The sequence below is a fragment of the Rhinoraja longicauda genome, chromosome 13, assembly GCF_053455715.1.
Source record: "Rhinoraja longicauda isolate Sanriku21f chromosome 13, sRhiLon1.1, whole genome shotgun sequence".
Taxonomy (NCBI): Eukaryota; Metazoa; Chordata; class Chondrichthyes; order Rajiformes; family Arhynchobatidae; genus Rhinoraja; species Rhinoraja longicauda.
The window spans coordinates 33,957,120-33,972,530 of NC_135965.1; the positions used below are offsets into that span (position 1 = coordinate 33,957,120).

The following is a 15,411-nucleotide window of genomic DNA, read 5'->3' on the forward strand; positions in this document are numbered from 1 at the left end:
ACTGTCAAAGCTGACTAATTTTTAATTTTTTCCTGGTCTCTTTTAAAGAGTCTTGATACTACATGTTCTACTATGCAATTCTACTTGTGTGTGCTGTAATTGAATTTCATTGACAAGCTTATCCTTTGTAATGTAACCCATTTTTTGGAACCTCCGTTATGATTCTTGAACAGACCAAAGCAGATCTTACAATTCGAACTTATAGAGTGCTTGTATTGGATCAATTAACTGCATTATACTAAGGAAGATAAACACAAAAAACTAGAGTAACTCAGCAGGTGGGGCAACATCTCTGGAGAAAAGGATTAGGTGACGTTTCGGGTTGAGATCCTTCGTACTAAGGAGGAGTATTAAAAAACAATGATAGTTACAGTAAGAAAACACTCTGGATATAACTTAGTTGCTTGATTTTAAATGTTTAAAACCCTCAGATTGACTTTTGCAAATAGCCCAGATTAAAAGTAAAAATGACCATTAGGGCGGCACGGTGGCGCAACGGTAGAGTTGCTGCTTTACAGCGAATGCAGCGCCAGAGACTCAGGTTCGATCCTGACTACGGGCGCTGTACTGTAAGGAGTTTGTACGTTCTCCCCGTGACCTGCGTGGGTTTTCTCCGAGATCTTCGGTTTCCTCCCACACTCCAAAGACGTACAGGTATGTAGGTTAATTGACTGGGTAAATGTAAAAATTGTCCCTAGTGTGTGTAGGATAGTGTTAATGTGCGGGGATCGCTGGGCGGCGCGGACTTGGTGGGCCGAAAAGGCCTGTTTCCACGCTGTATCTGAAATATGAAAATATGGAATATTTGTAACTTTTTGCATTGACTGTTAGTCGGCGGCAGATTTTGTATTTTGAAGTTGATCCTGTAATTTAGTTTGGGCCATTTTGATTTTAACATCAATAGTCAGGGTGTTGCAGTGAACCTGACTTGTCTACGTTGAATGTATACACTTGCAGTTTTCCAATAACAGCCATCAGTTCATGATCGGCAATCTTGATTTTCTTTTTCCTCTTCCTCCTTGCTAAACTATGATCGTTGAGGTCAGTGTCATCTCCTGAACTGCTTGTATGTTCATGATCAACTGCAGCAGGGATTGAGTATTTTCCTATTCTATGTTTCCCAATTATTGTCCAGGTGAACAAATTACAGGCCATTTGGGAATTAAGCAGCTACATTTTCTGCAAAGGCAGTGAAAGAACAGTTTTTAGCTGTCCAAAAACAAATTGCTGGATGAACTCTGTGTAGGAAGGAACTGCAGATGCTGGTTTATACCAAAGATAGACACAAAATGCTGGAATAACTCAGCGGGTCTAGAGAAAATGGATGGCTGAAGTTTCGGATTGGAACCCTTCTTCAGACTCAAACTCAGCAGCATCAGTGGAGGGTGAGTTCCCATTGATGCTTCAGTGTCTTGACCCAAGCCATCGCTCTGCCTCCACAGATATTGCCTGACCTGCTGAGTTCGTCCAACAATTTATTTTTTGATCAAGATACCAGCTTCTGCCATGTTTTGGTCCCCAAATAGTTTAACTATACCTTTTTTCCCAGTTTTTTAAAGAAACTCTGGGTCTGCATCCAGGTGACTCTGCGCTTTTCATCAATGGCCTTACTATTGATCTTGACGTGCAAGATATTTTCAGGTATGGAAAGTTAACCTATCAATGCAAATATGCAGGACCTGTCTATCAAACAAGCAATGAGAGATTTTTTCCTATAAAAATAAGTCATCTTGTTTACCCACGTTTGCCAGTGTTCTTGATCTGCTGCGCAATGAGGCTCGCCTAATGGAAGGCCTGCATGATCTGGGGATTCAGGGGAAGGAGCTGCATGAACTATTGAAGTTAAACGTACATCCAGCAGAATCTGACTACGGTGTGGATATTCGAAATTCAGCTGTCTACGTAAGTTTGATTTCGCTGCATCCTTTTTCTTGTTTAGGCAGAGCTCTCTGCTTTTGTATTGTGTTCCCAGTCAAATAAATGTTACAAACCAGAACAGAGCGCCATGACACAATACACATTAGCTAAGGAATCACCTTATTGGGATCCTTTGCTTCTTTCAAATATCATTAATCAGAAATTTGATCTATTTAGCCTCTTTCTAAATCTCTAGAAATTCCAAATTTGCAATCTTACATACTATTAGAGCATAATTAACATCATTGTGTACATTTTGCCTTGGTTTCAACTGTGTTTGAATAACAATATTGGCATTTGGTAAATCAGCAAGAGTCAGCAAAACAATTAAAGGAATGTTAAAACTAATTATACTTGTTATTAATCGGATAAAATGTCCCATTTCATATGATAAATGTGTTTCATAGTTAATGTTCAGATTTTACTTTAAATAGTGGATTAACAACCTGGAAATTGATAGCAAATACAGAACATGGCCTTCAAGTGTTCAAGAGCTTTTGAGACCTACGTTTCCTGGAGTTATCCGACAGATTCGGAAGAACTTCCACAACTTTGTAAGTGGTTTCTATTGTTTAATTTTGTTCATTAACATGATAGTCAAAGACCTTAATTTCAACTTAAGTAATGGTTGTTCATGCTTATCAAAAAGATATCAAGGATATATTTTAGTTGTTCGGATTGATTTGGGGGAAGTAATGAGAAATTGAGAGTTCCTAAATTTGGTCTGTTTTGTTACAGTTTGAGTTGATAACTATGACTGACATTCATGTAGGATAATGGAGCGTCATTTGACATTTTGCAGGTGAAATTCTGATCATGAATGACTTGCAGTAAGAGCTTATTCACTCTAAAAAGTCACCCCAGTACTTCATTAGAGCATTTCACATTCATGTTTCCACTTCTTGCATCAAATGTTCTCTTGGTTTCTTTTCAGGAGGGTATTTTTGTGTGTCAAAAGAAAGTAAAATGCTGTTTCCTAATTCTCATACACTAGAAGATTTAATTTGCCCAAATTTTGTTCTCTTGGGATATTTCATAACCATCGGAAAGAAGAGATTTTGATTCCTAGTTTTGGGGGTCTCTTTAGATACCCTTTGTTAGAATGATTGATGACCTATTAAATTTCTTATTAAAGGACCTATTAAATCACCTATTAAATAATTTGTAAATAACATCTCAAATGAACTATGTTTTACATACTCCTTTGTACAACATTGACTGCGTTTTACCGCTGGATCTTGCTGTCACCCAAGGAGAATATTATCATCAAGGTTATATCTAAGCTAGTTTTAGAATTTGCTTAAGAGGAGAGAATTACATGCTCACTGAGATATCCCTTTAGAGGTTTCTTCTACACAAATTAATATACTGTCAACTTTCAGCTTAGTAATTATCTGAGCTAATATTCAGACAGTATTTTGAAATCATTTTTGCAATTAATCAAAATCTGGCATTGATAGTGTGTGTGGATGAGATTGCATTTTCATCTTTGAAGTGTTTGTGGATATAAACAGTGAAGCCTCTGTCTGCTGATGGCCAACAGTAAACACTTACACTATTTCTGATTATTCTTTAATTTCAGCTACTTATTATTGACCCGATGGATGAGAGCACTCCAGAGTTGCTGACAACAGCTGAAATGTTTTATATTAATGACATCCCTCTTAGGTATGTTTTCAATGCATAAATCCAGTGTGTATGGATTAATGATCTTATAATTTTGGTTACTGTCCATTCATTGAAACTTATAGAATAATGATCACTTTCCCCAAAATATTCTCTCACTGACACTTCCATCACTTTCCTGGCCTAATATCCCTAAATTAGGTTCACAAAAGCCTGTCTCTAAAAGGACTATAAGCAAATTGGCGCAACAAATAACTCCTGGATGCATTTTACAAATTCTACCCCAGCTAAACTCACACGAAGACAATCCTAGCCAATATTGTGGAAGTTAAAATCCCCCATTGCTACAATCCTGTTGCTTGTACCTTTCTGAGATTTTTTCAATGTATTTCTCCCTCTATCTCCTGCTGACTGTCGGGGTAGCATGTAGTATAACCCCCCAAAAGTAATTACCCATTTCTTATTTTTAAGTCCAACACGCAGGGCCTCATTTGACAAATTTTCTAGGACATGCTCCCTGAATACTGTTGTGATGTTTTCCCAAAACAATATGGCAATGCCTCCTCTTTAATCTCCCCCTCTGCCACACATTGATCTTTGAATGCCTTGGAATGTTGAACAGTCAATCCTGCTCTTATTTCAACCATGTTTCTGTGATTGCAATAATATCATGTTCCCATGTAATGATCAGTGCTCTAAATCATACTCAAAGTCCTACCTGTCAGATTCTTTGCATTAACATATATGCAGTTTTGCCAACCAGTCTTGTCAGTGTGCCTTAGCATGCTCCTGCTTCCTCTGCTTAGTAGACCTGTTTAGTTATCTTCTATATTTGACTCCACCTTCTCACTGGCTCTACCACTACTCTATGTCCCCTCCACTTCCAAATTAGTTTTCACACCTCCCAATAGCAAGAGCAATCCTCCATGCAAGGATATTGGTCCCTGCTTGTATCGGACCAACCTGCCCCAGAAATGGTCCCAATGATCCGTCCAAAACCTCAACTTGTTTATTGTCAAACACTCCAGGTCTTTCTGTTCCCCTAAATTTGCATTATTTAGTTCATTTTGCCTCCGTTCATTCCATTGTTTAAAACGTATCACTTGCTCCACTGTTGCTGATTGAACTACTGTCCATTATGCTACCTTGTGTGATCATTTTGTTTTTACTATCCTGGTTCTAAACAATGTTTCTGACTTCCATGTCACCTGTAAACTTATACCAAAGGTGAGGAATACGGCTGCTTTTGATACTTTTACAGTACTGTTCTGCACCTTTGACAAACAACATACTGAAAACTAACTTTGCTTTCTGGTCTCCAACCCTCAGCCATTTTGTTTGTTGATACCTGCTTTCTCCTTGTAATCCTATAAATTTAAATTTTGCTAACATCTTTTCTATGGTATAACAACACACCACACCCACTTACCTCATCAAATAAATCAATCCTATAAGTGAAATGTACTTCTCTTTAATAACTTCCTGTTATTTTCATTTATTTACCTGCACTTTGTAAGACACCAATTATTTTTTTGCTTCTATATGGACTTCTCACTTGTAGCATTTGACCAATTGCTATTTTTTTATCAGTCATTCCTATTTAAACAGAGTGAAACGTTAGGGGATAGGTTAGTTTGGTTTCTATTTCAAAAGTTGATGATGGGTTATCATGGATAACTTAATTACACGTGGCTGATGATATTTGTCTTTTTTTTATATAGGATCGGCTTGGTCTTTGTGGTTGATGACTCGGATGATGCTGATGGCCTAAAAGATCCTGGTGTCGCACTGCTCAGGGCTTTTAACTTTGTAGCAGATGAACTGGACAACATGAATGCCTTTCAGACAATCATGTCGGTATGAATAATGTGATAGATGAATTCATAATTTGGAAATGACGGTGTTCCCAATCCATATTTATTTTTGTTCTCCATCTTAAACACCATCCCATCAACCTTGCCTGGTAACTTTGTAAGCTGGGATGTTAGGGTCTGCTGTCAAGAGCACAATGATATAAAGTCACATTCTGCTTTTTTGTGTCAGCCATTTTGTTGCCAACTGTGGGTGGCCGATCCGTCGTGCAATATTAGTTTTGGTTTTGTCTTCACACCCTCACCACCCATGTCAAACATTCTGTTTTATCAGAACATTCTTGTCATACTTTCAGAATGTACTTAGTAGTAAATAATCTGCTTATGGCTATTCCCATTTATTATCAACAGTATTACATCTTCATTAAATAGAAAAGGACATCCTGCTAAATGGACTAATTGTATCTTATTGTTATCATCCATGTTCAAAATAAAATTTCCCAAGGGATGGAATTTTAGATTATTATACTAATAGAGATTTAATGTTTGACTGGTCTACAATTAAATAGTCCCGTCCTGTTTTTTTACTTTAAAATCCCATGTTCAATTGCAACTATAGTTTCTATGGTTAGATTTATATTCTATAATTTTACCTTCATTAAAAAAATGGAGACGCTGTAGAAGCTTTCTTCTCAAACATACAGCAGCTGTCTTTTTTGTTAGATCAAGTGGGTTTGCTGAAGCCTTTAATGCGCTGAGTTGCTGTTGTCCTTATAGGATCCAGGAGTGCAGGTGCATGGTTCCTTGAAGGTCAAGTCACAGTTAGATAAGGTGGTCAAAAAGGCTTTTGGCACATTGGCCATCATCAGTCAAGAGTATTGAGTATAGACGTTGGGAGGTCATGTTGCAGTTGTTTCAGATGTTGGTGAGACGGCATTTAGAGTATTATGTTTAGTTCTGGGCACTATGTTATAGGAAAGATATTGTCAAGCTTGAAAGGGTTCAGAGAAGATTTACGAGGATGTTGCCAGGACTAGAGGGTCTGAGCTATAGGGAGAGGTTGAGTACGCTGGGTCTCTTCTTTGGAGCTCAGGAGGATGAGGGGTGATCTTATAGAGGCATATAAAATCATGAGAGGAATAGATCAGGTAGATGCACAGAATTTCTTGCCTAGAATAGGGGAATAGAGGACCAGAGGACATAGGTTCAAGGTGAAGGGGAAAAGATTTAATAGGAATCTGAGGGATAATCTTTTCACACAAAGGGTGGTGGGTGTATGGAACAAGTTGCCAGAGAAGGTAGTTGAGGCTGGGACTATCCCATCGTTTAAGAAACAGTTAGAAAGGTACATGGATAGGATAAGTTTGGAGGGATTTGGACAAGCGCAGGCAGGTGGGACTAGTGTAGCTGGGATATGTTGGCCGGTGTGGGCAATTTGGGCCGAAGGGCCTGTTTCCACACTGTATCACTCTATAACTCTAGAGGTGACTAACATGTTATTACTACTTTTTGCATGTATTTCCTTTTTCCCCCCAGATGTACAACAAGGTGACACCTGGTGAGAAATTGTCAATTGAGCATATCATTAGTACTTTGGAAAAGGACTTTTCGAAGGTGGAAGTGAGCAGTATCTTGGGATCAGATTCAGCATACGACCGAAACAGAAAGGTATTCCTGCTAATCCTTGAAGATAAGTTTGTTTTTTAAGGGGTGATTGGTAAGAACCTAAAGAAGAGGTGAGCTTAAAGAATAAAGGCATTGATATAACTGTGCAAATAAATTGAAGCTGACTACTGCTTGAATGTATTTGCGAAGGTTGCACTTCTAATCTTTTAGCAGGGAATGTTGATTTACAGCAGTGAAATTTTGTGGAAATCATATCCAATTTTACAACTACAGTATGGCGATAACAATCACAAGATTTTTTGTGGCCTTTTTCAAATCTTTATAATTAAACATAGCACAAAAAGTAAGGAAATTTGTGTTTGGTAGATTATTTCTTTGTTGTAACAATGCTTCTTGGCAATAAATCTTATACCGTTGTAAAGCCTGTTTATTTCCCTTTTAAATGGTGCCACATTTGTAAGGAACATGCATTTGTGGGATGAGCAGCAGAGCTGAGTATATGGGTTGCGCCCATGAAAAATTTGCCAAATCTTCTCTGCCAATGCCAAACAGCTTATTCTGCTGTTGCTATTGACTCTTGTTTTGAGCTTCTGGTACCCCCAGGTGCTGACAATCTGGTGCCTGATTGGCACCTGATTGGCAGCATCTGTGAGCATAGGCCCTGCTACAGTGGTCAGTAGGTGTCTGCTCCAAGAATCGGCATGCCACGTTTGACTGATCTGGATAGGGCCCGTGCGATAGGGCAACTTCAAGCTGGTGTTCCGCAAAACCAAGTTACGGCATTATTTGGAGTGAGCCCTAGTACCATCTCCAAAGTGAAGGCCAAGTTCCATATAACGGGGGATGTCAGAGACAGGCCGCGAAGTGGGCGTCCCAAGAAGACGACACCCGAAGAAGACCGTTTCCTCACCCTGTCAGCACTTAGGAACCGTAGGCTGTCTTCTACAGATTTGCAGTCAAGGTTTGCAGGACAATATGGCTGACGGCTCTCTGCCCAGACAATCGGAACAGACTGCACGCAGCCGATCTCCGGTCTCATAGGGCTGCCAGGAGGCCTGCCATGACTGCCCTTCACCGTCAGGCCCGTTTGCGCTGGTGTCGGCAACACGTGCACTGGAACCTGAACATGTGGAGGAACGATATGTTCAGCGATAAGTCCAGATTCTGCCTACGGCAGTTGGATCATAGGGTCAAAGTGTGGAGTAGATGCGGAAAACGCTATGCTGATTGCTGCACCGATAGAGTAACATCTTTTGGTGGAGGCAGTGTGATGGTGTGGGGCGGCATCTCCCTCACTGGAAAAACGAGGCTTGTCATCATTGGAGGCAATCTCAATGCAGAGAGATATCGAGATGAGATTCTGCAACCAGTGGCAATCCCATATCTCCACAGTCTGGGACCGAACTCTATCCTCCAAGATGACAATGCTCGCCCCCACAGAGCAGGATTTCTCAGAGACTACCTCCAGAATTTGGGAGTGGAGAGGATAGAATGGCCTGCCAGCAGTCCTGACCTCAACCCCATTGAACACTTGTGGGATCAGCTTGGGCGTGCTGTTCGTGCCAGAGTGACCAACACACGTTGGCTGACTTGCGACAAATGCTGGTTGAAGAATGCTGGTTGAAGAATGGGATGCCATCCCACAACAGTGTGTGACCAGGCTGGTGACCAGCATGAGGAGGAGGTGCCAGGCTGTTGTGGCTGTGTATGGTTCTTCCACACGCTACTGAGGCTCCTGTTTATTAAATGAATAAATTGTTAAATTGCCAATATGTCTTGTTTCTTCAGCCTTCAATCATCCAATCCACCAAACATCACCGAACAAGAGTCAATGGCAGAATAAGCTGTTTGGCATTGGCAGAGAAGATTTGGCAGATTTTTCATGGGCGCAACCCACATACTCAGCTCTGCTGCTCATCCCACAATTGCATGTTCCTTACAAATGTGGCACCATTTAAAAGGGAAATAAACAGGCTTTCCAACGGTATAAGATTTATTGCCAAGAAGCATTGTTACAACAAAGAAATAATCTACCAAACACAAATTTCCTTACATTTTGTGCTATGTTTATATAATCACCTTTTATTTTGCTAAAATATAATGAACAAATACAATCTCAGGGGTTTGTATGTTCAACAGAATTTATTCTAAGTGTATGGCTCAGAACAAATTACAATTATTATCCACATCTTTATAAATGTTCATGTCAAAATGCATTGCTAATGGATAAATTATTTAACAGTTCACTAATCAAAGCATTATTTAAAATAAAGAAATGCACTTTCAAGAAGTTGAATAAAAGTTGAATGTAGCTAAAAGCTTGTACTGCATGCGTGCTGTGTCATATTAGCTGAATGATTTATTACTTCAGATTAATATTCTTGTTTCATATTCTGTTCTGTTTTAGGTACAGCTTAACTTGTCTTAAAGTGTGGTCTTCATTGCTTATTATTTCGGCCTTAAAAAAAAAGTTTGGTGTTTTGTAATAAAAATCAAAATTGAACAGGCATTTTACTAAAAATGCAAACTGAAACATTTTTAAGATAAATGTTTACTAAAACTTCCCACAATTAGTTTCCATGTTTATTAAATCATTCTGATGGTTTTTTTTAAACCCAAGCTTGATAACATGGCTAAAAATTACAATTGTGCTAGATAGTTTAATGTGTATCATTGTTATAACAAGATTTATTTTCTGTAGTACACTGATACCATTCTTTCTTCATTAGGAAGGTAAAGATTACTACAAACAAACCGGCCTGGGCCCTCTGCCCATTGGACTCTACAATGGAATGCCTTTCCCGAGGGATCAACTGGATCCTGATGAACTAGAAACAGTGATGATGCACAAAATCTTGGATAACACTGCCTACTTCCAGAAAGTTGTTTACTTGGTAAGGATAGTTAATTTGTTGTCTTTAATTAGACATAAACAGCAAACAGGCAGAACTCTGGTTTAAATTACAAAGATGTAGACCAAGTGTATCCTAGGACATTGTGGGGGAGTTAGGGAAGAAATTGTTGGGGCCTGGCCGAGATATTTGCGCCATCTTTCAGCCATTGGTGAGGTACCAGAAAACTGGGGGCGGCTCATGTTGTGCTTATATCTAAGAACGGCTGATAGGACAAATCAGAGAACTACAGGCCGGTGAGCTGTAGTTTCACATCAGTGCTGTGAAAATTGCAGTACATGAGAGGAATAGATCGGGTAGATGCACAGAGTCTCTTGCCCAGGATAGGTGAATCAAGGACCAGACAACATAGGTTTAAGGCGAAGTGGAAAAGATTTAATAGGAATCTGAGGGATAACTTTTTCACACAAATGGTGATGGGTGTATGGAACAAGCTGCCAGAGGAGGTAGTTGAGGCTGGGACTATCCCATTGTTTAAGAAGCAGCTAGACAGGTACATGGATAGGACAGGTTTGGAGGGATATGGACCAAACGCAGATGGGCGGGGCTAGTGTAGCTGGGACATGTTTGCCGGTGTGGGCAAGTTGGGCCGAAGGGCCTGTTTCCACACTGTATCACTCTATGACTCAAATTACGGGGAGGAATTCTGAGACAGTATCTACCTGCATTTGAAAAGACAAGGACTGATTTGGGATACTCCACGTGGCTTTGCGCGTGGGGCATTATGTCTCGTGAATCTGAATGAGCTTTTTGAAGAGGTTATAGAAAGGATTGAAGAGGGGAAGGGAGGGCAGTAGTCATTGTCTGCATGGATTGTAACAAGGCCTTTGCGAAGGTGCTGTACGGTAGGCTCGTCCTGATGGTTAGATCACAAGGGATCCAGGGTGTGCTGCCCAATTGGATACAAAATTGTCTTGATAGAAGGAATCAGAAAATGGGTGTGGAGGGTTGTTTTGAACAGTGGAGGCCTGTGACTAGCGGTGTGCTGCAGAGATCAATGCTGGGTCCACTACTGTTTGTCATGCGCTTTAATTATTTGGATGGGAACAGAGTTCGCATGGTGAATAAGTTTGGAAATAACACAAAAAATTGTGGTTTTAGTGGACAGTGAACAGGTTTATCAGGTTTACAGAGACTGAAGGAACTGAAGGAACTGCAGCTGCTGGTTTACAAAATAAGCACAAAGTGCTGGAATCTTTGGAGATCATGGATAGTGGATATTTTGGGTCGGGACCAAAATATTCCAGCACTTTGCTTTTCTCCTTCCAAAGCGGGGTCTTGACCCGAAACATCGCCTATCCATGTCCTCAAGAGACGCTGTCTGACCTGCTGAGTTACTCCAGCATTTTGTGTTTTTAAAATATCTTAAGATTACAACAGGATCTAGATCTACTGGGAAATTAGAGCAAGGATTGGCAAATTGAATTTAACTCAGGCAAGCGTGACGTATTGCATTTTGAGGAGCTAAACCAGAGCAACTTGCACAGTTAATGTCAGGGCCCTAGTGTGTGATGTAGAACACAAGGCGACAATTTCCTAAATCTGGCAACACAAATAGACAGGGTGGTGAAGAAGGTGTTTGGCATGCATCCCTTCACCATGCAAGGCATTGAGTACACGAGTTGGAACATCATATTACAAAAGTACAAGATGTTGGTGAGACAAACTTGGGAGTATTGTGTACAGTTCTGGTCATCTAGCTATAGGAAGGCTATCATTAAGCTAGAAAGAACATAGAACAGTACAGCACATGAATAGGTTATTGAGTCCCTGATGTCTGTACTGAGCATGCTGCCAAATTAAAATTAATTTCTGCCTACACATCATCAGTATATCTGCCTACACATCATCAGTCTGAAGAAGGGTCTCGACCCGAAACGTCACCCATTCCTTCTCTCCCGAGATGCTGCCTGACCTGCTGAGTTACTCCAGCATTTTGTGAATAAACATCATCAGTATACCTCCATTCTCTGTTTATACATGTAACTATCTTAAAGCCTCGTAAACGCCTCTCTCATATCTGCTTCCACCACCACCCTGTCAGTGCATTTCAACCTTCTACCACTCTGTATAAAAAAAAATTGCCCCGCACATCTACTTCATATTTTCCTCCTTTGACCTTAAATCTATGCCCTCTAGTATTTGACATTTGACATTTAAAGCTACGCCCGATAGTATTTGACACTTATGAGTACTGTATACAGACCTGTTTTGCTGCTCCAAATAAGAATTTAATTGTTCTATTTTTGGGACATATGACAATTAAACACTCTTGACATTTCCATCCTGGGGAGAAGGTTCTGACTGTCTATCCTATCTATGCCTCTCATAATTTTATGAACTTCTGTCAGGTCTCCCCCTAAGCTCTGCTGCTTCAGAGAAAATAATCCAAGTTTGTCTAACCATTCCTTATTGCTAATACTCTAATCAAATAACAATAGTTAAAAATAACATTACAAAAAAACATTTAAAAGACATTTAGACAGGTACATGGATAGGAAAGGGTTAGAGGGATTTGGGCCAGGTGCAGGCAAGTGGTACTAGGTTGGATGGTGCATTTTGGTCGGCATGAACACGTTGGGCTGAAGGGCCTGTTTTTGTGCTGAATTACTCTGAGTCTAATCCAGACAGCATCCTGGTAAACCTCTTCTGCACCTTCTCCAAAGCCTCCGTATCCTTCCTGCAATGGGATGACAAGAACTTCATGCAATGCTGCAAATGCGACCTAACTAAAGTTTTATAAAGCTGTAACATGACTTCCTGACTCGTATAGTCAATTCCATGACCAATGAAGGCAAGCATACCATATGCCTACTGTTCCACTCTGTCTACTTGTGTTGCTACTTCCAAAAAGCTATGGATCTGGACAAACTTAACTTGTTTTGAAAAAAAATCCATATTGATTGGGGGAAAGGGGTGAAATAGGAGGGGATGAGTGGAGAGCGCAACAGTAAAGAAATGGTGGCCTTTGTCTGTGCTATTTATTTAATATAACGTTTGGTTTTTTTCTCTTGCCAATAACCTAAGATTATCTTGTCATTTTCAGGGTGAACTGAACAATGACCAAGATGTTATTGATTACATAATGAATCAGCCGACCATTGTTCCAAGGATCAATCCCAGGATTCTCAGCTCTGAGAGAGAGTACTTGTCTCTTTCTGCCAATGGTGAGAGTCAACAGTGTCTCAGAGAAAAAATGTTTTAAAAAAATGCAGGATTTTGCTACTTGGAGAGTTATAGCCATACCTCACAAAAACAAGACCTTCTGCCCAACTCGTCCATGCCGCCCAAGATGGCTCACACAAGCTTGTCCTATTTGCCCATGCCTGGCCCATATCCCTCAAAACCTTTCCTATCTATGTAGCTGTCCAAATGTTCTTTAAATGTTGTTATTGTACCTGTCTTAGCTATTTCACCTGGAGGCTCATTCCATATACCCACCACTCTGCGAAAATATAACTCCTCAGGTTCCTATTAAATCTTCTCCCTCCTCCTTAAACCAATGCTCTAGATTAATTTTAATTACTTTTTGATTACTTTGGATTAATTTTAATTTGATGAACATGTCCATTTAAAGAAGTTTATTAGTTAACATGTTTCTCCTCAAATAGCTTAATTTATTTCCACCACTGAAGGTAAATATTCACTGGTGGCGTGAGCACAGTTTACTAGGCACTAAATTTGTAATGGGAAGAAGACAATCTTATTTTTTTTTCTTTGCGGAATAAAAATTATACATTAAAGCTTTTTACTTCCTTTTATCTGTGTGGAGTTTGCATGTCCTCCCTGTGGGTGTCTAGGTTTCCTCCCGCATTCCAAAGATGGATTGTAGATTAATTGGCCTCTATCAAATTGCCCCTAATTGTAGGTATTCAGTTGGAAAGTAGGAAAACGTAGGACTAGTGTAAATGGGTCATCAACAGTTCGGCATGGTCTTGGAGGGGCAAAGGGCCTGTTTCCATGTTGTAACTCTAAACTAAAATTAAACAAGGTTGGCATAGTATCTAGATTTTGGTTTATTATTGTTACATGTATTGAGGTATAGTGAATAGCTTTGTTTTGCATGCTATCCAATCAAATCAGATAATACTATACTGGTCGATTCACATCTTGGTTTGGCAACTCGAATGCCCAGGATGAAGGAGATTACAAAAAGTGGCGGACCATCCTTCCCCACCATTGAAGGAGGCTCTACCTCAAAGAGGCAGACAGCATCATCAAAGACCCACCACCCTGGCTACACTCTCATTTCACTCCTGCTATCGGGAAGAGTATAGGAATCTGAAAAATCTGACCTCCAGGTTCAAGAACAGCTTCTTCCCAACAACCATCAGGCTCTTGAACATGACAGACGCCAACTAAATTATGAACTACAAAGTGTCTTGGTTGCACTAAGGACTTAGGGCTTTAAAATTTTATTTTAATTTATTCTTTTGTTAATTATGTTGTCTGTGAGTAGTGTGTTTTACAGACCTGTTACACTGCTGCAAGTAAGAATTTCATTGTTCCGTTTTTGGTACAAATGAAAATTAAACACTCGACTCGAATGCAGTCAAGCCAATCTCGAGTACAATAGGTAGAGCAAAGGGAAAAATGTAGAATATAGTTCTCAGCATGTGGTATAAGAGTTCCAGAGACAAGGTCCATAGTCTGCAATAAGATAGGTTACTGCAGACAATCAGGACTGTATCCTAGCTTATGGAAGGACAGTTCCTGAGTCTGATGGTGCACACTTTCAAGCTTCTGTATCTTCTGCCTGACAGGAGTGGGGAGAAGATAGAATGACTGGGTGGGAAGGGTCTTTGATTATGTTGGCTGCTTTCATGAGGCAGCTGGAAGTGTACATGGAGTCAGTATTGGGGAGTTTGGTCTGTGTGATGGTCTGGGCCAGGGCAGAGCTGTCCCAAACCAAGCTGTTATGCAACCCAACCTTATGCTTTATGTGGTGCATCTATAGCAACTGGTAGAGCTGCTGCCTCAACTGTTGCTGTTAGAGCTGTTGCCCAGGGACCTGGGTTCAATCCTTTCCTTGGGTGCTATTTGTGTAAAGTTTGCTCATTCTCTCTGTGACCGTGTGGGTTTCGTCCGGGAGCTCTGGCTTTCTCCCACATCCCTAAAAGGTGTGGATGTGTGTTAAATGGCCTCTGTAAATTGCTCCTAATGTATTGCGAGTGGATGCGAAAGTGGGATAACAAAGATTTAGTGTGAATGGGTGATCATTGGTCGATGTGCACTCGGTGGTCCGAAGGTCCAATGCGATGTTGTATCTATCATTTCAATACCTTTATATTATTTTGCTGTCCACAAAGTTCATCAGTCAAATACATTTTTGGTAGAACTCTCCACTGACGGAGGCTGTGCAATGGTTTTATTTTGTCAGTATTAGGCCTTACATCAAGGAGTGAAAATTAATTCATATATTTCTGTTTCAAAATAGCTGTAGTAATATTTTCGGCTTATTTTTTCTTCGTTTAGAGATACAGCGAGGAAACTAACCCTTTGGCCCACTGCGTCTATAC

The 15,411-nt window shown here is 40.1% G+C and overlaps 1 protein-coding gene across 2 annotated transcripts in view; it reads left to right on the top strand.

The window, feature by feature from the left end:
- uggt1 (UDP-glucose glycoprotein glucosyltransferase 1) overlaps positions 1 to 15,411 on the top strand; it is a 103,727-nt gene that overhangs the window by 19,441 nt on the left and 68,875 nt on the right. For both annotated transcript variants that reach the window (XM_078410756.1, XM_078410757.1), the window contains exons 12-19: positions 1,550 to 1,641; positions 1,752 to 1,902; positions 2,352 to 2,471; positions 3,500 to 3,585; positions 5,265 to 5,400; positions 6,891 to 7,022; positions 9,710 to 9,874; positions 12,939 to 13,059. In XM_078410756.1, the coding sequence (XP_078266882.1) occupies positions 1,550 to 1,641; positions 1,752 to 1,902; positions 2,352 to 2,471; positions 3,500 to 3,585; positions 5,265 to 5,400; positions 6,891 to 7,022; positions 9,710 to 9,874; positions 12,939 to 13,059 (1,003 nt within the window). The remainder of the gene's footprint in view (positions 1 to 1,549; positions 1,642 to 1,751; positions 1,903 to 2,351; positions 2,472 to 3,499; positions 3,586 to 5,264; positions 5,401 to 6,890; positions 7,023 to 9,709; positions 9,875 to 12,938; positions 13,060 to 15,411) is intronic.